The following is a 24,364-nucleotide window of genomic DNA, read 5'->3' as shown; positions in this document are numbered from 1 at the left end:
TGCAGCCGCTTGCATGTGCTCTGGTGCCAAGTGGTGGTTTGGGTCCACACCTCTAGCCCAGTGCCCACGATGGGGCTGGCTGCTGGCCTCTGGGATGTGCGGAGACCCCAGTGGGCCACCACTGGGTGGTGGGAACATGCCTCTAGCCAGTGGACACAATGCAGGGGCCGCATGAGCTGCAGAGGAAACACCATTTAAAAAAATATATGCATCTTATCAATTTTTTATAGGGAAGAGGGGAGGGGGATAGACAGTCAGAAACATCAATGAGAGAGAAACATCGATTAGCTGCCTCCTGTACACTCCCCACTGGGGATGTGCCTCCAAACAAGGTACATGTCCTTAATAGGAATCAAATCTGGGACCTTTCAGTCTGCAGGCCTACGTTCTATCCACTGAGCCAAACCAGTTCAAGAGTAAATGCCTTTTCTGACCACTCATTGGCTAAGCTCTGTGTATGCTGCCACTTGCAGTGTTCTTGGTAACTTGGGTTATAAGAATTCAAAAAGGTGATCTAGGGTTTTTCCACCACACTCCTGGAGGAAAAAATGAAGGTCCACTTCTGGAGGGGCTAAGAAATGTCATATCCTTGCCCTAGCTGGTTTGGTTCAGTGGATAGAGCCTCGGCCTGCTTACTGCAGGGTCCGGGTTCGATTCTGATCAAGGGTATGTACCTAGGTTACAAGCTCCTCCCTGACCGGGGCCCAAGTCAGGGCTCAGGCAGGAGGCAACCAATTAAAGTGTCCCTATCACATTGATGTTTCTTTCTGTCTCTCCCTCTCTCTTCCACACTCTCTAAAAATCAATGGAAACATATTCTCAGGTGTGGATAAAAAAAAAAGAAAGAAAGAAAGGTCATATTCTTTGAAAGACACATCTTGAAAATGCCTAAAGAAAGTTGTCATATTTTCACAATGAAGAGTCCGTGTTGATTAAAACACCTTGGTGGCTGCAGTGACTGGCAGTGGCTGTAGCAGCGGGATAAAGGGACTGGTGCCTTCCCTTGATTAGCCCAGTCACCTCCCACAGCGGGTGGCCAGACTGTGGGCCTAAGCCATCAGTAGGACATCTCCTGAGGGCTCCCAGTCTGTGAGGGGGGCAAGCTGGGCTGAGGGAACCCCCCTCCCCACCGTGCACAAATTTTATGCACCACATCACTAGTACTTAAAATATCAGAGAATGAAGCTATAATAATAGAATTTTTACCCGTTTGCATTTTTCTTTTTTCTGTTTCATCAAGGACACCTTTCTTGATGAAAGCTATCATTCTTTGATCCTCCTGATTAAGATAAAAATTTCTGGTAGAGTTTTTATCTTAATGAATACATTATTATACCTCATTTTTAATAATGGGTGTGTGTGTGTTTGTGTTGGTTGATATCCCACTGTATCATTGCTTTATAGATGAATAATTTAACACTACTTTACTGATGAATAACCTAACACATTCTGTTAAATAAGAAATTTTGTGAAGTAATTGCCTTTACTGATCTTCTGGGTGGATTCTTTTTTTGGGAGGGGCCGGGGATTCTTTTTCTAGGTGTTTTTACATAATGTTAACTGTGTTCAGCTATATGTAATAGAAACTCAGATAGAGTGGTTTAATCAAATGGGATTTTTTTTTTTTTTTTTCAGGTAACAGAAAATAAGGAGTTCTACTGTGCCATCAGGGACACAGGCTCCTGCTATGTTTTTTTCTCTGCTATCGATGAAGGGTGGCTTTTGCCTTATGGATTGCAAGATAGCTACTTCTTCCCCAGACATTTTAGTTTTAAAACAGTAGTTTTTCTTTATTCCTTGCTCTAAGCCTTATATTTTCATTTCATTGGTTACCACTGGTCATCTGGTCACCAATAGATACAGGGAGTCTGATATTTTAGTCGTATTGCCACCTTATCCAAAATTAGTGTTTTGTTAATAAAAAAGAGGGAGAATTTGGGATAGGCAACTTTAACAGTTAGTAGGTAGTATGCAATTATACATCTTTATTTCTTAAAAACAGCTTTGTAAGTTAGATGGTTTCATGTTTGTGGTAGAGGAAAAATTAGGAATCAGAGAGGCTAAATAAGTTGTACAGTCATACAGTTAGTACTTGATAAATCTCTGTCCAAAGATTATACTCTTTCCATTATGTTACATGACCTCTTTATATTGTTCACTTAGCATCTGATTTGTATAAATAGTATTTAAGATAATTTAATACAATGTGATGCCTTTTAAGAGTAGTTTATTGGTGTTTAAAAAATTATCACGAGTACCAGAGGGTACCTGATACTTTTTTTGGGATATGTGAAAATGAAGAGATTCTTGTATCAGAATCAAGATAAACTGTGAATGCTGTAAATAATTTTGTTGAGATCTGTTCAAATAGAGGATTATCACAAGCATTTGATAAGGGCTGTGGCTGACTCTTCAAATGAAACTAAATATAATAATGTTTAATAACCTGAAGATTATACCCTGACTGGTTTGGCTCAGCAGATAGAACCTGAGGACTGAAGAGTCCCACGTTTGATTGCGGTCAAGGTCAGGTGCCTTGGTTGCAGGCTCAATCCCCAATAGGGGGCGTGCAGAAGGCAGCTGATGGATATTTCTTTCTCATTGATGTTTCTAACTCTCTATCCCTCTCCCTTCCTCTCTATAAAAAAAAAAGATATTATATTAAAAAAATATATATAACCGGGAAAATATAGGCAATCAGATCACTTCAGGTTTCTTTTACTAAGTTGATTAGTATTCTGTGATTTATAGTGACCATATGCCTACATAATATTATTTCTTAACATGCTTGACAGAAACACTATGTATCAAATTATAAAGTGTCACCAACCTGATATTTTGATAAATGTTTCTGTTAAAGATAATTTGACTTCAAATTGGCAAAATAATTCTCATTTTGCTTTATATCCATATAATTTTTTATAAGGCACTTCGTATATTTATTTGGGCCACATTTTTTTCTTCTCTCTAGTCTTACTAATGCCTACTCATTAAAACATGTTTGTGTAGCTTACTTATAAACGTGGAAAAACATATGATAAAATATGTATAGTAGAGATATTACAACAATTAGAAATTACTATCTATAGTGGGTGAAAAAAGCCTAAGGTCTCTTCCTCCTTTCCCCACTGCCAGTGATCATAGTTTTCTTGGGGAAGGTTTGCATGAAGGAATAGAGGAAATTTCTTCCTCTCTTACAGTGGGACATTTTGAATGTCAGTATAATTAAACATCCTTTCAGAAAATATTTATTGAATTTTACATGCCAGACAATGAACTACATGTTAAAAATGAATTTAAAGAAAAACACTATCTCATCATATATAGGGAAAAAGTAATTACAAACACAGGTTTTGGAATCTGGCACATCTGAGTTCACATTCTGACTTGTTTTATTTGTTAAGGTGTGTGACTTGTGGTAAGTTACTGGACCCTGTGTAGCCTCAGTTTTCTCATCTGTAAAAGACACATTTTATAGGATTTTGGGGTTGAATGAATGGATGTAAAATGTTTAGCACAATTTCTGGTGTACAGTTAGGAGTTCAATAACTATTACCTGCTATTGTATTGAAGATGTAGTAGGGGGTAAATACACAACTGAGGGGAGAGAAAGTGAAGGTTTTTTTGGGAGGGGGGAGGGCAGAAACTGAAATGTAGAAATGAAAAGTAACATGATTAAAAAAAGTATTGAGAAAGATGAATGTTCTCCATAGTTTTATAGTCATTACAGTAAGTCTTATACTTGAAGATTCATCTGTGATATTTTTGCTTGGTGAGAGCAATAATTTTTATTGCAAGAAAATAAGGGACAAATATCTGGGAAATCAAATTGTATTGTTCATAGGATGTCTTAGACTAGACATACTTTCTTGCTCTAATTACTTTTTTGTAGATTTTCTACAGCACTTAAACTTTGTTCATAGTATAGTGAGGCTTTCTCTGATCATATATGAGCATAGCAATAATGTTCCTGTGTAAGAATGATTTATTTTTCAGTCGTCACTCAAGGACATGCTCATTGATTGTTAGAGGGAGAGGGAAAGAGAGATAAGGAGAAACATTGATGTGAGAGAGAAAAATTGATTGGTACCCTCCCACATGCTCCTCGATCTGGGCCGGGAATTGAACCAGCAACCTAAGTATGTGCCCTGACTGAGAACTGAATTCCTGATTTTTTGGTTGTGAAGGGATGATGTTCCAACCAACTGACCTACCTGGCCAGGGCAAGAATGATTATTGAAATTTAAATGTTGATGTACAATGGGATCATCTATTAGGTAGAGTAACAGCTACTTTGTGTGATAGGATCATATAGGCATATTAGGAATTTGGAGGAAAATAAGGAAGGGAAATTTTTAAAAAATGGCATACAATTAGGGCCACAAAATTGGGACAAATATAAAAATAAGATTCTCATTGAGTGTGTCTTAGTTACCTCAGATTTACAAATCCAGCACCCCGGCAAGACACAGCTCTGAAGGTCCTTTCAGAAGACAAAACCATAACCAACTCTAGTTCTTCAGCATTCCCTGGGAACAGAGCAGAGACAGAACAAAGCAAGATTAGACTCTACTTTTCTTCAGGATGGGGAAAAGGAGCCATGGTTTTTGTGTAACTTTTCCCTTGAACTTTATCTCAGAGAAGCTATGAGAAATTATTTTACTTATACAAAAGTTTACTTCTAGGAAAGTGACATTAAAAAAAAAAAAAAAAAAAGTCAGCAGCCAGTGTAGTTATAAACCAAGAAGTAAGGAGTTTAGAAAAGTGATGATCAGAGATTTGGGAAAAATTGATGATGGTTTGTATCCTCAATAAATACAGTGTTTATTGATTGCTTAGTAGGTGCCAGACTGTGGTAAGTATTTTATTTATGTTAGTTCCCTTAATTTTCACAACTGAATGGATTACTAGAGGCCCGGTACACTAAATTCATGCACTTGAATTGACGTACAATGAAATCATGTATTAAGGCAAAGTAACCCTAAGCCTGACCTGCACCCTCTCACAGTCCAGGACCCCTCAGGGGATGTCCGCCTGGGAGATTGGGCCTAAGCCGGCAGTCAAACATACCTCTCGCAGTTCCTGGATCCCTTTTGTAGTCTGGGACCCCTCCTTACCGCCAGCCTGCTCACTGCTCCTTAGCGCTGCCACGGAGACAGGATTAGCTCCCACCACCACAGTTGCACTCACCAGCCATGAGCCTGTCTTCTGGCCAAATGGCGCTCCCTGTGGGAGCACCCTGACCACCAGCAGGCAGCTCCTGCATTGGGCGCCTGCCCCCTGGTGGTCAGTGTGTATCATAGTGACAATTCATTCTACTGGTTGTTCCACAGTTCAGTCCATTTGCATATTAGAGTTTTATTATATAGCATTAGCCTCAATATTCAAATGAGGAAACTGAGGCTCTGAAAGGCTAATAGTTTGCTCACACTCAGAAAACTAGTAAGTGGCAATGGAGAAGATTTCCCAAAGCCCCAATTCTTACCATTTGCACTAATACAATTAAATCTCTTATTTGTTTGGTATAAAGAGAGAATCAGATATGGCATTGATGATGATTGAAGACAGATATTGAAAAACTTGATTCCTAATGCTGTTTCTGATTTGTTGAAAATACTGGGATAATTAAACAGTCTGCCTTATATTTTCTCCTGAGCCATTTCTTAATCAAGCCTGGCCTCCGTTCTGGTATCTTCTCTTTCCAATGTCAACGGACTTTAGGAACTGAATAATTTTACTTATTTATTTGCTAATCCTCACCTGAGGATACTTTCCATTGATTTTTAGAGAGGGGGAAGGGGGGAGGAGTGAGAGAGAGAAAGAGAAAGAAACATTGATATGAAAGAGACACATCGATTTGTTACCTCCTGCATGTGCCCCAACCAGGGCTGGGGACCTAGCCTGCAACTAAGGTACGTACCCTTGACCAGAATTGAACCCTCAGTCCCAACTCTATCCACTGAGCCAAACTCGTTAGAGCCCAAATAATTATCTTAAAATGTTCTAAGTGGACAGCTGGGAATAGGGTAGAAGACAAGTAAAGGTTCTGTGTAGCATATTTGAAATTTTGAAGATGGTTCATATTTGGAAGATTAATCAATTTAACTATGTCTATATTTCATGATGAAATCATTAAAAAGCTTGCTTTGGAAGACAGCTATCCTGATAAGAGTAGTTATTTATTTATTTTTTTACTATAATCATTGTTATAGTTATCTCTGCCATTAACTATGTTGGTCAGTGAAAGTGTTCTTGTGGGTAACTTATTTTGATCTTCTCAATTATAATGTAACTATTCTACTAATTTCTTAAAAATTTATGAGTTTTTTACAGTCTTTGATTTTAGGTTATTGTAGTAACTGAGACTATCCAGTCATTGCTTTCCAAGAATGTTGATTAGAAAACTGTAAATTACGTCCTAACCTCAATACACTAAGAATTAAGATTGAGTATTTTCTTTCTTTCTTCTTTTTCTTTTTTTAATACTTTGGTGGATTTAAGCACCTATATAGTCAATTCTACTATACTACTTCTTTTGAAATTGTACATTTATCCTAATGTGATTGATATATCAGGGAACAATTTGAGCATAATGGGAGTTACATTTGTTTATGCACAATTTTCTCTGTGAGAAACACTAGATAAATGCAGAAAAATAGCCAGCTGAAACAAATTGCATAGGAACACACAAAATGCACACACCTCAAACATCTATAAACTACTTCAGTTGACTTCTTATTTTTATTTTTAAATGTACTTTATTGATTTTTTTACAGAGAGGAAGGGAGAGGCAGAGAGAGTTCGAAACATCAATCAGCTGCCTCCCACACAGCCCCTACTGGGTATGTACCTGCAACCAAGGTACATGCCCTTGACTGAAATTGAACCTGGAACCCTTGAGTCCATAAGTTGACGCTCTATCCACTGAGCCAAACCATCAGGGCTCAGATGACTTTTTATGTTATGAGTTATACCCATGCACATTTGGTGTTACAACTTTATACAGGGTGGTGCAAAAGGAGGTTTACAGTTGTGAGTATGCAAAACAGTTTTTTACTTGTATTATTATTTAGTAATTATTTTCTGTGTGAACAATTATAAACCTGCCTTTGCCCACCTTGTATGTGACATTTGATAACCCTCCTTCCACCACTTCATAATAATTCACATGTTGCAACCCTTGTGGCACTCAGTTCCACAAGCAAATCGCAGGTAAAGGTAAAGTGCCATATTTCTTATAGTGTTTATTTCTTAGTCATTTAATATGTGTAAAGTTGTTTTTTTAAAGTTCCTATCATTGTTTTCAAATGTATCACTAATGTAGTTTTGAGTGTTCTTTTACCCCCATTTTTTTCACAAGCCTCTAGTTTTTATTGCATGATTTGCAAGGAATTTTTTTTTTTAATATATTGAATAGATTTTTCACAGAGAGGAGATGAATAGATAGCCAGAAACATTGATGAGAGAGAATCATCAATCAGCTGCCTCCTGTACACCCCCCACCGGGGATGTGCCCACAACCAATGTACATGCCCTTGACCAGAATCGAACCTGGGACCCTTCAGTCCACAGACGGACGCTCTATCCACTGAGCCAAACCAGTTTTGGCATTTGCAAGGAATTCTAAGATGGGTTTTTCTATTCTGCAAGTCTACTATTTTTATAGTTTAGGTATTTAATAATTTATATTGTCTTTTTGATACATCTAGAATTTATTTTTGTCTATGGCTAAAAAGTAGGATTCCATCCATTTTCTCCCCCCCCCCCCCCCCCCCGTTTTCTTTAATGGCTAGCCTCTTCATTCCTTGATCCTGCCTCAAGCTGATATTTTACCTTTATCCTATACTTTTTTTATTTATTTCTCTGTACCTATATTAATTTAGTTATAATTTCTATTAGTGTTTTGACAATGAGAATGTTTAACTTTGACAATTGCTGTCTTGCATAAACTGCCCTGGATGCCATCTTTAGGTCTAATAACCATGCTTTAAAGATAATGATGCTTGTGATTGTACAATAGTTTTAAAATAGGGGATATGATGAGAGACTGTCATTTACACTTCTTTAAGTACTAGGGGCCCAGTGCATGAATTCATGTATCTTGAAAGGAACTGTGGACCACAAGGCTGCAATGGGCATAGGGGTGGGTCTCGTCAAATCCTTTGTGCCCCCGCCCGGCCCCTCCTGCCTCAGTCCCTGGTCCCCATCTGCTGGCAGACCCATTTATGCCACTGCTGCTCCCATGCACTGACGGTGCCAGCCCCACTTGCACCTGCAGATGGTGCAGAGCAATTGGGTCCAGCACCAGAGTGGGTGCGAGCAGGGCCAGCACCATCAACAGGTATGAGCTGCTGCCCAAATTGCCCCTCAGGAGCAGGGGGAGGTGGAGAAGCCCTGAGGAGCGATTGGGGCCAGTGGCCACCACTCACACCTGTTGATGGCGCTGAGCATGCGGGGCTGGTGCCAGGCGCCAGCAGCAGGTATGAGCACTGGGTGGGACCACGGGCGCATAGGAGCAAAGAATTTTCAGTAACCACTAGAGGCTTACCCCATGACAGCGATTGGTGCCCTGCCTTCGTCTGACGCCACCACTCACCTATTCCACTATCCCACCACAGCCAACTCCCATTATGTTCTGTTAGTGCCACCTGGTGGTCAGCACACATCATAGTGACTGGTTGTCCAGTTGTTCTGCTGTTCGGTTTATTTGCATACTAGCCTTTTATTATATAGGATTTTTAACCTCTAAAAATTATGTCAGAAAACCAGCAGAATAATTTTATTTTAACTCAGTAGAATAATTTTTACTCCTTATCTAAAGGGGGGGAATAAGCATTTGTAGTTTTTTGATACTACCTTGTGTTTTGTGATTATCTCTATCACAAAATTTTACATTATATGAAGTCATATATAATAGAGCCTCTTATTTCCCTGCTAGGCTATAAATTTCTTGAGGGGAGGATAATGTTGCCATTCTTAGTACCCAGCATGGTACTGGGCATATAGTAGACACTTAAGAAATGTTTGTTTAATTAACCCTCTAAGTAGTTTTTCCCTTTTATAAACTCCCATTGCACTTGGTATTTATCTTGTAGTACCATCTAGACTCCCTCTTAAATTGTACTTTGGTTAATTTTTCTGTAGCTCTCATTACTAGACTGGATGCACATTTTAGACAGGAACTGCTATTAAATTTTAAACATTTCTCCAGTACCTGCTCAAGGCATTATACTTAGTTTGTTCATAATAAACATTGAATAAATAGAAGATCAGGAGACATTTCATTTAAAATTTTATTTATATGTTAATACTATAAAAGGATTTGAGGCAGTCTTGCCATCTGTTTTTCATGTGTTTTAGAAATAGAGAAACATTCCTAAACCCAAGAATATAATTTGCAAATAATTTTAGCTAATGCATATTACTAAAATAAAGGTTTTTTTGTGTGTGTGTGTATATGTGTTTTTTTTTTTTTTAAATTATTGATTTTTACAGAGAGGAAGGGAGAGAGACAGAGAGCTAGAAACATCGATGAGAGAGAAACATCTACCAGCTGCCTCTTGCACAGCCCCTACTGGGGATGTGCCCGCAACCAACGTACATGCCACCACCGGAATCGAACCCGGGACCTTTCAGTCCCCAGACCCACGCTCTACCACTGGGCCAAACCGGTTTACTGCTTGACTGTTTCTTAATGTTATTTATAAGAATGCTCATTGCCTGGATGTAGTCCTCTAAAAAAACAGTTTAATTTTAACTTTACAGGCATGTTGGACTAGTTTATTATATGGTTTGGAGAAACCAAGGGAAAGCAAATGATGGAGGAAGTGGTAGTACTAGTAGTTGTGTAAACACACCTCTTTTTATTTGACCTTTTACTGCACTGGTGACAAAACAGTTCTGTAATGCAACTTTAAAATATTTTATTAGAAAATATTAAAAGTACCTACATTTTAAAACTCCTTTTGTCATGATTTTGGATTTTTGGGGGTATATGTGCCACCAGGTATGCACTGAGATACTGTAGGTTGGTGAGATAACTCTTTGAGGAGGCAGTCATCTTGAAAGCCAAAGGTTTTTAAAGTGTTCTCTCATCCTTCACTCTTTGAGTTCTTATCTGCTTTGTGGGGATTCAGAAAAAATTTATACTCACTGAATAATTAAACATACTGATATCAATAATGAATAAATACTTTTGAATAAACATTTTGAAAATGTTTTTGGAACTAGACAGAGATGGTGAATGTACTATATGCCAGTGTTTTTCAACCTTTTTTGGGCAAAGGCACACTTGTTTCATGAAAAAAATCACGAGGCACACCACCATTAGAAAATGTTAAAAAATTTAACTCTGTGCCTATATTGACTATATATAAAGTAATTCTCTTGAATAGGAATCAAATAAACACAAAGAAAGTATTTTATAATTACTTTATTATGAAATATTAAGTAAACAAAATAGTGAAAAATTATAAAATTCTTGTCTTGTCTGCACCTACGGCACACCAGGCAACATCTCGCGGTAGTGTGCCGCAGAACAGCGGTTGAAAAACGCTGCTATATGCCACACTGAAATTTATTAGTTTTTCTTTAAATTGTAAAAGTACATTTAATAATAATTTCACTCTCCTCTTCCTGTCAAGACTGTCTTCATCTCCTCTTAGAACCAATGTAAAATTTTATGTGTAGTAGTAGTAGTTGTGTAAACACACTCTCATAAGTTTTACTTCACAGTTCTAAATATACTAGAGGCCCGGTGCACAGATTTGTGAATGGGTCGGGTACCTTGGCCTGGCCAGCAATCTAGGCCTATTGGGGGGCCGGCCAGAAGGGAGAAGGGACCCCAGGAGGTTGACTAGCCTGGGGGAGGGGCCCAGGGAGATTGGCTGGCTGGAGGTTGGCTAAGGGTGTGAGGGAGTACACTGACCATGATGGGGTAGCTCCTGGATTGAGCATCTGTGCCCTGTTGGTCAGTGTTCGTTATAATGACTGATCATTTGTTCTGGTCGTTTGGTCATAATGGTCGCTTAGGCTTTTATATATATAGATATCTCATGCAGGTCCATAAACACATAGTTTTTAAAATTGTCATAAGGCCATACTTTACAAATTGCTGTGTGACTTTTTTTTCTTTCTTTTTACTTAAGGATAAAAACTTGGAGAATTTTTATTTCAGAATTGATATACAGCATACTGTTTAAATCATACATAATATTCATAATTCACAGTATTTCTTATGCCAAAAAATATAATCATTTCCCTATTAAGTGCCCTTCTATTTCCCCTCCTCCCTTCATTCTCTTTTTTATTTTCTTCTGTTTTTTATAAAATGATAAACTTTATTTTTTAAAGTAGTTTTTGTTTTAGGTTCATAGCAAAATTGAGCAAAAAGTACAAAGAGCTCCCATGTACCCTGTCTCTATACACACAACCTTCTCCACGAACACATTTCTTAAAATTGACGAACTTACATTTGACACATTATTATCACCCAAAGTATACAGTTTGCATTAGGGTTCACTCTTGGTATTCATTCTATGAGTTTTGACAAGTATATAGTGACATGTATCTACCATTGTAATAAACAGAATAGTTGTACTGCCCTAAAGATCCTATGCTCTGCCTGTTTACATCCCTCCTTCCCCTCTAACTCCTAGCAACCACTAATCTTTACAGTTTTGCCTTTTTTAGACTATGATGTCATTGGAATAATATAGTATGTAGTTTTTTCAGATAATCCTTTTAGATTTCTCTTGTGTATTATCTCTTTGTATAATTTGGCCTGAAATAGTACTCTGACTTCTGGGAGTTGTAACTAGGAAGTGCTGCTTACTTACTGCAGTGAAAAGCAGCAGAACCATTGGCATGATACTGAGAACACTCATGGTCAGATATGGAGTCTGTAATTTCACTGTCCATGTCATGGACTGGTGGATAAATGTACAGAGATAAAGAAATAGAAAATAAGAAAGAGAAGTTAAAGACAGATTGAATAGCTGCAACTTACATGAAAAGTGAATTTAGAAGGCAAGAATAGAAAAAAAAACATTCAGAAAACATAAGGAAATAAACTGCTATGAATTATGAATAATCGGAAACAACAAAACCAAACCTACAAAACCTTCAGATACTGGTATTAATGGAAATAATATAAAAGTTATATTTATAAAATATATTTCTTATATAGTTATTTGTATTCTTATATATAATACTATGATTAAAATGTTTAAAATAACAAGGTAATTAAGAGAAAAGAGGAGAAAATTATAACAAATCAGATGGACCTGAAAAATATTAAAACTACTAGAAATGAAAAATATAATTAGGATTTTGAATGTGAGAAATGTGCTAACATCATTTAGAAAAATAATGTACTTCAAACTGATAAAAAGAATGGAATAATATAGGGGGGCAAAAGTAGTTTTACAGTTGTTCAAGTACACAAAACAGTTTATTCTTTATTATTTATTTACTAATTGCATTTGAAAGTGATACCACTGTAAACCTACTTTTGCCTTACCCTGCACATGTTACATATTGGTATTATGAAAGATGCAGTGGTTTGTCAGCTATCACTGTTATAAAATAATTTGCTTGTTTTCTTCTAACAGGAAAGATGGGAGGGGAAAAATGCTCGGTGGAAGGGTTAAGTTAGCAAAGTACAAATAGCTGAAGAGAGAATTAGTGATTTGAAGAAATTGCTCAGAGAGTAATGCAGATAGATAGAAAATATAAGAGTAGTTAAGAGATAAGGGCTTTTCCATTCTGTTGTTAACACCATTGATTCCTGCCCATATTCCATATCTTAAGCCTTTTTTAATATTTAGATGAAATAGATGGCTCAAGAAATAGAAAACCTGAATAGACAAATTACTATTAAATTAGTTAAATCAGGCCCTAACTGGTTTGGCTCAGTAGAGAGAGCATCGGCTTACAGACTGAAAGGTCCCAGGTTTGATTCCAATCACGGCCATGCACCTTGGTTGCAGGCACATCCCCAGTAGGAGGTGTGCGGGAGGCAGCTGATCGATGTTTCTAACTCTCTGTCCCTTTCCCTTCCTCTCTGTAAAAAATCAATAAAGTATATATTTTTAAAAAAATGAGTTAAATCAGTATAGATGGATGAATAGAAATCTGTGAAACAACTCAGTCCTATTACTCTCTTCCCCAATTGAACCCTGTGACTTTTTAAGAGAATACTTAATTTTCTATTGACTTTAATCAGTAGGATCATTGCTCCACTGAAACTATGTGGCATTCTTAGGCCACATAACGGTAGAATGTGTTCTTTCTGGGCACCCTCAGTTTATGATAGATTAAAATTTTGGTTGGATTTCTGTTCCAAAAGAAATGTTGCCATTCTAGTAGATTTCTCTTCACCCTTCCCACTGTGCCTCGTATTCAAGCCATACCCATCTTTCTGCAGGACTGATACCATTCTCATATTCTTGCCCTAGATATATAACTGGCACAATTCCCAATCTGAGTCTCATGCATTAAAGAGTGTAGAAGGGAACTCATTGTTTCTATGTCCAGTAGTGGAAGGTCTTACTTTTCTTTGAAAAGAACCTCACTCTATGGCTTTGTGTATTCCTTCTCTCACCTTATGATCACTGTGTCCTGCTTTCTTGTGGAATGGTGATTTGTGTTGCTAACATGGCCAGTGAATGAGGCTCTTCTCTGGTCCCTCTTGGAGCACTACTGGCTAATTGATATTTATAGTGTCAGTTGGAAGGCAGGGATGGCTCCCCTCCCTATTCTCTTTGCTAATCTGGCCCTAGTTTGCTTGTCTAATCTGGCCCTAGTTTGCTTGTCCTATCGAATAAAAGGATAATATGCAAATTAGCCATCACTCCATCACAAAGATGGCAGCACCCATAGCCACAAGATGGCAGCACCCAGTCCTCTCAGTCCTATTGGAGTCCTCCAGTCCTGGAGGATAAGGGGGGTGGCTGCTGAGAGCAGGGAGCGTGAGCATTCTGTGCCCAGCCACTTGTCAGGCTGGGGCACAAATGGGCCTCTGGGCCACGGAGAGCCTCTGGGCAGTGGGCGCGGAGCAACCAGGCCCCCCAGAGAGCTACTGGTGCATGTATTTGTGCGCAGGGCTACTAATCTTATCTAATAAAAGAGTAATATGCAAATTGACAATACCTCCACTACACCTATAAACCACACCCATCAGCCAATCAGAGTGAGTATGCAAATTAACCCCAACTAAGATGGCTGCAGCCACAGAGAGCAGGAGGGAGGCTTGGGTTTCTTTGGCAATGGAAGAAGCCAAGCTTTCCGCTTCCCCTAGCATGCCTAAGCCTCCACTCAAGGCTACAAAGTTTCAATTATAGAAGGTAAACAAATCCAAACAGAAATGGCGGCAGCCACAGAGTGATCAGGAGGCTTGCCTTCGCTTCAGGTTACAAAGTTTCCATTGTAGAAGGTAAATAAATTCCAGATACCAGGACCTCTGCTTGCGTTGCCAGGGGGCGTGGCTAGTCTGCAAACCACCACAGGCTCCTCGCCCAGGCCTCCCGATGCCCCAAGGAAACTCCCACCCTGATCTGGGACACCCTTCAGGGCAAACCAGCAGGCTCCCACCCATGCTCCAGGCTTCTATCCTATCTAATAAAAGAGTAATATGCAGACTGACCATCACTCCAACACACAAGAACAAGATAGCTGCCCCCATGTGGTCAAAGATCCTGCCCCCATGTGGACACAAAATGGCAGGGGAGAGCAGTTGGGAGGAACCAGGCCTGCAAGGGAAGGCAGTTGTGGGTGATCAGGCAAGCAAGGGAGGGCATTTGGGAGGCACCAGGCGTGCAAGGGAGGGCAGTTGGGAGTCAGCAGTCCTGGATTGTGAAAGGGATGTCCAACTGTCAGTTTAGGCCCGATTCTACCGGGATCAGGTCTAAATGGGCAGTCGGACATCCCTTGAGGAAGCAGGCTGGGCTGATGGATACCACCACCCCCTCTCCCCCTCATGCACGAATTTTGTGCACTGGGCCTCTAGTACTATATAAACTGTCAAGTATCCTTCTGCATTATTGGACAATATTTCTGAGATAGTATACAGCTTTTTCCAAAACTCATTTATTGGAGCATTATAGTTTCATATAATTCTAGAGGCCTGGTGCACGAAATTTGTGCACTGGGGGGTGTCCCTCAGCCCAGCCTGCACCCTCTCCAATCTGGGACTTCTTGGGGGATATCCAGCTGCTGGTTTAGGCCTGATCCCACAGGCCAGATCGAGGGACCCCATTGGTGCACGAATTCAAGCACCAGCCTATAGCTTTACATAAATGCTTAATGCAGGGGAGATATTGTGCTTCTGTTTTGAATAATAGGGTAAGAAAAGGCTTTAGATAGGTAGGAGAGATGAAGACTGAAGATGAAAATTGTCTACTGATAAGTAGTGCAAAAAGATGTGGAGATAAGAGATGAGTATCCAGCCTTGGTGGACCATTTAGAAGAGAATAGTTAATACTTCACCTAAATGGTTTAGACCAGGAGTCACAAACATAAAAGCTTAGAGGTCATACAGAAAACATAATGTTTGCATCAATTAAGTAAATGACAGTTAGAAATGATTGGAACCTGAGAATGGGTTATTTGTTGTTATTCTGCCAAAGATTCACTTGTCAGATATTTAATGATTTCTCCTGAGAGAGTTATTTTAAAATTTGGGTATAAAATTTGAAAAAAATAGGATATAATTTATCCATATATTTCTGTCATTAATTCAATTAGCTCAAACTGCCATTTCCCACTTAGCTTCAATTTTGTGGAATTTTCATATTTTATTATAGCAAATTTCCTATTGATGTGTTAATTTGAATAAGAAAGTCATTTTACTAAAATGTAACTATGAGATGGATAATTAGCTTTAAATAAGTATATGTTTCATTTCATTCTTTATGCATTTCAGTCAAGTTTTATAGAATGTTTTAGAACTAGCGAAGAAAAAGCCCTCTATACTTAAAAAAGTGATCATCATTATAATTAATTTATTCTACCCATCAGCATTTTTTCATTTAAATTAACTTTAGAATGTTATCTTGGTTTATTTTTAGATGTGGGATTTTTATTTATTTTTTTGACTCCTATTCTTAGTAATTTAAAATAATTCTAATAATCTGTGCTTACAAATTTTTTTCATTTGAAACTTTGAAGAAATATATATATATATATATATATATATATATATATATATATATATATATGGTCTGACTGAGGCAAAAGTTTGAAGTATGACTAGAATTTTCTTGGGTTTTCCTCAGATAAAAATTTGAACTTGCCTAGAATTTCTTTGCCTTTTCCTGACTATCTCTATTGCATGATCACCCTAAGTATTCTCCATTGTTCTAGTTAATTCATAACCTGGTCTTGTCTGTTGAAAGTTACTTATATTGTATCTCCTTACATCTTTACCAGGTTACTAATCTGATGAATCAAGTCTTTGCTCAGTTATTCATTCATTCATTTACTCATTCAAAAAGTGTTGAGAACCTCTAGGAGATAGCATTGAGGATAAAAAGAGTAATATCAAGTTTCTCTGTAAGGGATTTGACTTGGACAAATCAAATACAAATTGAGGAAATATAATTCAGTAATTAAGTAAATACTTATTTGGCACCTACTTAGCAGGCACTATTGTTCTCTGGTTATGAACTTGCAGTAGTAAATAAACAAGCAGCTCCCATGCCGTTGTGGAGTTTATATTCTAGTGGGAACGGACAATAAATAAATAGTTTATATTCCCCAAAACCGGTTTGGTTCAGTAGATAGAGCATCGGCCTGTTGACTGAAGGGTCCCAGGTTCATTCTGGGTCAAGGGCATGTACCTTGGTTGCGGGTACATCCCCAGGAGGGGGTGTGCAGGAGACAGCTGATAGATGTTTCTCTCTCATTGATGTTTCTAACTCTCTGTCCCTCTTTCTTCCTCTCTATAAAAATCAATAAAATATATTTAAAAATTTAAAATGTTTATATTCTAGGGGTAACTGACAATAAACAAATAGGTATTTAACATTAGTTAGAGATAAGTAGTTGAAGAAAATAGGAAGAGATGGGTGACAGCAATGGAATGTAAATCACACCACCAAGTTGTGTATCACTGAGTTAAAGCAGCTGTCTCCTGTACCCCTGTGGGAAAAGACATTGGTGTCTCTGGTCGGCATAGAGCAATTCTAGGGAAGTGGGGGCAGCTTTGAGCCATTAAAACTTGGGGAGGGGTGGATGGATGTACTGATACTGTAATGGGAATCTGTGTGGGAAATCATAGTATGCACTAAACCAGAATATCTTCCTCATACATTTTAAAAACTATATATATTTATATTGATTTCAGAGAGGAATTGGAATAGTTCTCAAGATGAATCTATAAAAGGAATATTTCATAAATGCTTGAAATGTTCTTTTTAGGATTCATTGCCATATTTATCTTACTTCATAATAGGCAAACATGTAAATTGACCGTACCTCTGCTACACCCACAGTCAATCAGGAGTGAGTATGCAAATTAACCCGACAAAGATGGTGGGCCTGTGGGTAGCTTGCAGGTGTGCAGGCACAGAACGGGGTCAGGGCGGGACACTGGCATCATTGCCCAGGCAACAAGGTCCGATAGTTTGCCCGCTGTATCTGCCTTCCAAAGGTGCGCCTGCACCAGTGGCTCCTACATGTGGTTTCAACCTGAGTAGAGGTCCGACCCCAGAGCTGAGAACATCTCTGCTGAGAACCAGGAGGCTGCTGTCCCAAGGTCCAGGTGAGAGCACGGCTCTGCCTCCTGCTTTTCAGACCCACCAGGACACATGACCAGAGCCTGGCCTCATGGTCTCTCTGGAAGCAGCCGCCCGGGGCAGGTGAGTGGGCTGGAGATCATGCCTTAGGCTCTGTGCCTTCCAGCGGGTGGAGAAGAGGCAGCTTGGCTCCTCCTCCTCTCCCCAATCCCTGCCCTTTCTAACCAGGGATCTGCTGAGCAGTTCCTGGGCATCCAGCAACCAGCCTGTAAAAAGGTTACGAGAGAAGGGTGTCTCCCCGCCACAGGCACTGCGGGCCAACCCCTCTGACACTCCCAACAGCGAGTTTCCCATGGAAACCGCAACGCAGGACAAGACCTGCAAGACCTGCATTTCCTTACCATTGAGCTCTCTGAGAAACTAAGAAAGAAGCTTCCAAAGCTGTGACTGAGCACTTCACGCAAAACCACACGACCCCCCTCCCCAGCTAGCACCAGCATCTGCTGTCACCCACGGGTCTTCCATGTTCTGTTCATCCAAACCTTTGTCAGCACACCTCCATCGCTGCGAGCTTAGGGGACTGTGATGGAAGAAGGCACCATGACTGCTCCGGGGAAGCAACAATGGGGCAACTCGTGGTGAAGAGAACGGCCACATTCCCAATGTACGGATTTGGTTACTGTGCAGGATCAAGGCTCAGACTCCCCAGGTCATGCCTTCCTTGTAAGCTACGCACAACCCCATTGTGCACCGCACTGCTGGGCAGCACGGAGCAGATGCATGAAACCACCCAGCCCAGGAACCAGCCAGTCTCAGGCAGCTGGTCATGAACTAGCCACTGCAGGGATGGCCCTGCTGGCCGTCCCATACTCAATTGCCTACTGAGATTTGGGTTTGGTTCACTCCTCTTCCTCCCCAGCCCCCTCTAGAGACCTGAACTTATATATATATATTCATCTGAAGAAAGAATGATTAAAAAAATTTCCAAATTTAGTAAAATATGGTAAAAAAAAAAAAAAATAAGCCCACAGATCAAAGAAGCTCAGTGAATAGTAAGCACAGGACATAAAGAAAGCTGCATCAAGATACATAAAAATCATATTGCTCAACACCAATGGTGAAAAGAAAAATCTTTTAAGTAGTCAGAAGAAAAGAGACACACTATACACAGGAATAAACATAAGGATTACAAAATATTTCTCATCAGAAATATTGTAAGGGAGAAGATAATAGAGTATCATCATTAAAGTACTCACAAGGGGGGAAAATCCTTTCAATTTATAATTCTAGACTGAGTGAAATTATTTTTCAAAATAATTAAAATACATTTTTCCTATATAAAAGATTGAATTTTATTTGTGACCAGCAGATTTATAGTGTAAGAAATGTTAAAAGAAGTCCTGTAAGCAGAAATAAAATTTTACCAGATACAGTAACGATCTGTGCCAAGAAATGGAAAACACCAAAGACAGTAAATGCATAGGAAAAAATATAATAGAAGTTTCTTATTACTTAAATATATTTAAAGATAATTAATTATTTAAACAAATAATAATGTAATGTCACTTTTACAACATCCGTGAAAGAAAAATACATGACAACAATAGGCCAAAATTGCCTGGGAAAATGAAATTTTGTTATAGTGAAGTTTCTATGTAAGATGTGAAGTGGTATAGTATCCACTTGAAGATAGACTGTGGCAAGTTAAAATCCTATATAATAAAGAGCTAATATGCAAATAGTCATCACGCCATCATACCATTACAGCTCAGACACTCAACACTGGGGAGAGAGGAATGGGGACCAGCCAAGTTGAAGCCCAGAAGAAGGACAAGCCGCACACCCTGTGATCCTGGGTGCTTGCGGCTGCAGCCTAGGCTAAGCCACTCACCCACGGTCCCCTGTGACTGCAGCCAGCCTGGGTGAAGCTGGCCCAGGTCCTGGGTGCCTGTGGCTGGCTAGGAGGAGGGAAGCCCGGGTCCCAGGTGTGGAGTGAGGCAGAGGTAGTTAGGGGCAATCAGGCCAGCAGGGGAGCAGTTAGAGGCGATCAGGAAGGCAAGCAGAGGTGGTTAGGGGTGATCAGGCAGGCAGGCCAATGAGTTGTTAGGAGCCAGTGAGAGGGATGTCTGACAGTCAGACATCCCTGAAGTGGTTTCCGATTGGAGAGGGTGCAGACTGGGCTGAGGGAAACCCCTCCCACTCTGTACATGAATTTCATGCACCAGGCCACTAGTCTTTACTAATAAAAAGGGTAAGTTATTTTATGGTATTCACCTTAGTCACATTATATCTTGTGATCTTGCTAAATTCACTTAATTCCAATAGTTTATAAATTAGATTTTCCAAGTAAATCATATTGTCTGTAAAAGTGGCATTTTTTAATATTTTCTTTCCATTCTTTATACTTTCTGTTTTATGTTCTTACCTTTTTGTACTAAGTCTTCTAGGACCATGTTGAGTGCAAGTCACATTTTTCAATCTTGGGAAGTATTTTCAATCATTCACCTTTAAGTACGATGTTTGCTATTATTAATTGTCTTTTTTAATATATATTTATTGATTTCACAAAAGAAGGGAGAGGGAGAGAGACATAGAAACTTCATTGATGAGAGAGAATCATTGATTGGCTGCTTCCTGTATGTCCTACACTGGGGATTGAGCCCACAACCTGGGTGTATATGCCCTGATTGGGAATCAAACTGTAATTTCTGGTTCATAGGTCTGCTCAATCACTGAGCTTTGCTGAAAGATACCCCCCCTTTTTTTAAAATATATTTTTATTGATTTTACACAGAGAGGAATTGAGAGGGATAGAGTGTTAGAAACGTCAATGAGAGAGAAACATCGACCAGCTGCCTCTTGCACACCCCCCACTGGCGATGTGCCTGCAACCAAGATACATGCCCTTGACCGGAATCGAACCCAGGACCTTTCAGTCCACAGGCTGACGCTCTATCCACTGAGCTAAATCGGTCTCGACTGAAAGATACACTTTTTTTTTAATCTATTTATTTATCTATTCCAAATATATTTTATTGATTCTGTACAGAGAGGAAGGGAGAGAGAGAGTTAGAAACATCAATGAGAGAGAGTCATCGACCAGCTGCCTCTTGCACACCCCCTACTGGGGATGTGCCTGCAACCAAGGCACATGCTCCATCCATTGAGCCAAACCGGTCTCGGCTGAAAGATACACTTTTGTAATATGCAGGAACTTCTCTTTGATTTCTTATTTGGTACTAGTTTTTAAAAAATCATAAATTAATGTTAAATTTTATGTGCTTCATCTATAGATGATTTCTCTTGTTATTGATTTTTATGTATTATTTTTGCATTTCTGGTTTAACCCCCCACTTCTGATCAACATATTAATAGATATGATTTTTGCCAATATTTTACTTAGTTCTGATCAATATATTAATAGATATGATTTTTGCCAATATTTTACTTAGATTTTTTGCATCTGTGTCAACAGAGAAGTCTGTAATATTTCTTTTTTGGACCTTGCTGTCTTATTATCAAGCTTATGCTTTTTTTAGAAAACACATTTGGCAATGTTCTTTATTTTTCTACTCTTTGGAACAGTTTGTGCAAGGTTGATATTATTCCTTCCTTAATTTCTGGTAAAATGTATTGTTGAAATCATCTGGGCCAAGAGTTTTCATTGTAGGAGTGTGTTTTTACATTACTTAAACAATTTAAAACATATAGAAAACTTAACATAATTTTAGTTCACATGTATATATCCACTAATTAGAATCTACTATTAATATTTTGCTATGATTGCTTTATTACAAATAGTCTTTTAGTGGAGTGCATATCCTATCTAATAAAAGAGTAATATACAGATTGACCATCACTCCAACACACAAGACGGCTGTCCCCATGTGGTCAAAGATCCTGCTCCTATGTGGACACAAGATGGCCACCACAAGATGGCTATCAGGGGAGGGAAGTTGGGAGGCACCAGGTCTGCAGGAGAGGGCAGTCGAGAGGTACCAGGTCTGTAAGGGAGGGCAGTTGGGGGTGATCAACCCTGTAGGGGAGGGCAGTTAGGGGTGGCCAGGCTGGCAGAGGAGGGAAGTTGGGGGCAAACAGGCTGGTAGAGGAACAGTTAGACATCAATCAGGCTGGCATGGGAGTAGTTAAGGGGTGATCAGACTGGCAGACATAAGCTATTAGGGGCAATCAGGAAGGCAGGCAGGCGAGCAGTTGGGAACCAGCAGTCCTGGATTGTGAGAGCGGATGTCTGACTGCCCGTTTAGACCTGATCCCAAGTACTGACAACACTTTGGGGAAATTTTGCTATGAAGAGCAAGGGTATAGGAGCAGTAATTGGACCATGTAGGAATAAAGAGAGGGGTTTGTTTGCTTGTTTGTATTTGGTTAGGACCTACTAGCATGTTTATGTTATGATTGGAATGACTTCAGTACAGAGAAAAAAAATTGAGGAAGAAAAGGAAGATTATTTTTGGATAAAAATCTTTGAGAACATGAGAGAGCACAACTGGAAGAACTTCTTTTTTTTTTTTTTTTAATACGAGTGGGACATAAAGAGGAAAAGCACTGATTCATGTATATCAGTAGTCTTGTGAGGTAGAATTCTGGCTTGACCAATGGAAAATCAGCAGCTATAAGTTTCTAGACTCTTAAACCTTTGGGTGTGTATGTTGGAAAATTGGAAAATATGGGAAAATTGGAGAGTCAAATGAAAAAGGTAGACTGTATTTATAGCTACCTCATTCTGTTTGCTGTTTCTGTGTACCTTCAGTGATAGCTACCTTTCTCTTTCTCTTTTTAAAAATATGTTTTTATTGATTTCAGAGAGATTATTGATTATTGATACCTCCTGCACATCCCTACTGGAGACTGAGCCTGTACCTGGGCATGTGCCCTGACAGGCAGTTGAACAGGCCACCTCCTGGTGCCTGGGGCAAAAGTTCAACCTACTGAGCCACACCAGCCAGGGTGCTACCTTTATCTCTTAGGGTACTCAAAGTATTATAATATACTTGTGAGGAAATGTTTATGCATTAAATTAATATTAATTAAATGTTTTTGCCATTTAGTTATAATTTTTATACTATGTTTTTAAACATAGTTAATTTCTTATAGTGCATTTAAAATATAAGCATAACCAATGGGGTGTGGGGTGAGAGCATGTACTGAGGGGTAGGGGGGGCCAGGGAAGGCCAATGCAAAGAGAAAAAAAAGGAAACATGTACTACTATTTGAAATACTTTAAACAACAAAATAGAAAAATGAATTCTGAATTTTGAATAGAAAATCAAGTGTCCTAACGTATTTTCCCACATTTTATTTTGTAGTTTTGTGAGTACCAGAATAGCACAACCATGTTTCGGAATAGTCTCAAGATGCTTCTTACTGGAGGGAAATCAAGTCGTAAAAACAGATCAAGTGGTAAGTGACTAGGCTACATTTATTTGGTGTAATATTTTAGAAAATCGAGTTCTATTAGGGATCTGAACTAATATTATAACACTTTGTTTATTAAATGGCATATTTAATTTAGGAAAAAAGAAAGTTTATATTCCTATAGGCTATTATACTCTATTAAGAGGTAGAAACACTTGAATACTTACCAGGAACAGTCAGGTAAAAGAAAAGTATGTGAAGAGAAATATTTACTACTAATATGTGAAAGAGTAATACTTCTGTGCACTACTTATTAAAAAGATTCTAGACCTAAATTTACTTTTTTTAAAATATATATTTTATTGATTTTTTACAGAGTGGAAGGGAGAGGGATAGAGAGCCAGAAACATCGATGAGAGAGAAGCATCGACCAGCTGCCTCCTGCACACCCCCTTACTGGGGATGTGCCCGCACCAATGTTCATGCCCCTGACCGGAATCAAACCTGGGACCCTTCAGTCCATAGACCAACGCTCTGTCCACTGAGCCAAACCGGTTTTGGCTAAATTTACTTTTTGAATTAACTTATGACATTATTTTAGCCCTAGACACTCTGGGGATTGAGAATATAAAAATAGGAACTGTCTCTAAAGGGTTATATAGAAAGTGAAATATAAATTGAAGATTTCTACAGTCACTAAAATCAAGTTTATAAATTTTTTTTAAAGAACAAAGTAGTTCCTGTGCTTTCATGATAAAAATAAACCTTAAATGTACATATTGGGAGAAATAGTAAAGAAAAATCTACTGAATGATTTCTGTTAATGGATTTTAGATATTTATTATATTCTTTTAATATTTTCAATTTTCTTATTTTTCTGCATTTTACAAGTTTACATTGGTAGTATATTCATTATCATTCATTTAAAACTGTTTTTAACTCCCCTGTGATTTCTTCTTGACCCATAGATATTTAAAGGATAATTGTTAATTTCTAAACAGTTGATAGTTTCCTGGTTATCTTATTATTAAGATAGCTTGACTGTACTGTTATCAGAGAAACTATCTTACGTTATTTTTAAAAAATATTTTTTGAGATTTGCTTTACAGTTCAGCATATGATCAAATTTGGTGAATGTTATGGATGCACCTGAAAATAATGTGGATTCTGCAGTTATTGGGTGCAGTGTAGGTCAATTTGGTTAATATTTTATATTCTCACTTACATGCTCACTTATTTTTAAAAAATATTTA

The 24,364-nt window shown here is 38.7% G+C and overlaps 1 protein-coding gene across 8 annotated transcripts in view; it reads left to right on the top strand.

The window, feature by feature from the left end:
- TANC2 (tetratricopeptide repeat, ankyrin repeat and coiled-coil containing 2) overlaps positions 1 to 24,364 on the top strand; it is a 247,611-nt gene that overhangs the window by 18,463 nt on the left and 204,784 nt on the right. For all 8 annotated transcript variants that reach the window (XM_045586331.1, XM_045586332.1, XM_036450637.2 and 5 more), the window contains exon 2: positions 23,063 to 23,156. In XM_045586331.1, the coding sequence (XP_045442287.1) occupies positions 23,090 to 23,156 (67 nt within the window). In that variant the 5' untranslated portion in view covers positions 23,063 to 23,089. The remainder of the gene's footprint in view (positions 1 to 23,062; positions 23,157 to 24,364) is intronic.

This window comes from Pipistrellus kuhlii, unplaced genomic scaffold, assembly GCF_014108245.1.
Source record: "Pipistrellus kuhlii isolate mPipKuh1 unplaced genomic scaffold, mPipKuh1.p scaffold_m20_p_22, whole genome shotgun sequence".
Lineage (NCBI taxonomy): Eukaryota > Metazoa > Chordata > Mammalia > Chiroptera > Vespertilionidae > Pipistrellus > Pipistrellus kuhlii.
This window is presented reverse-complemented; position numbering and strand designations above follow the sequence as displayed.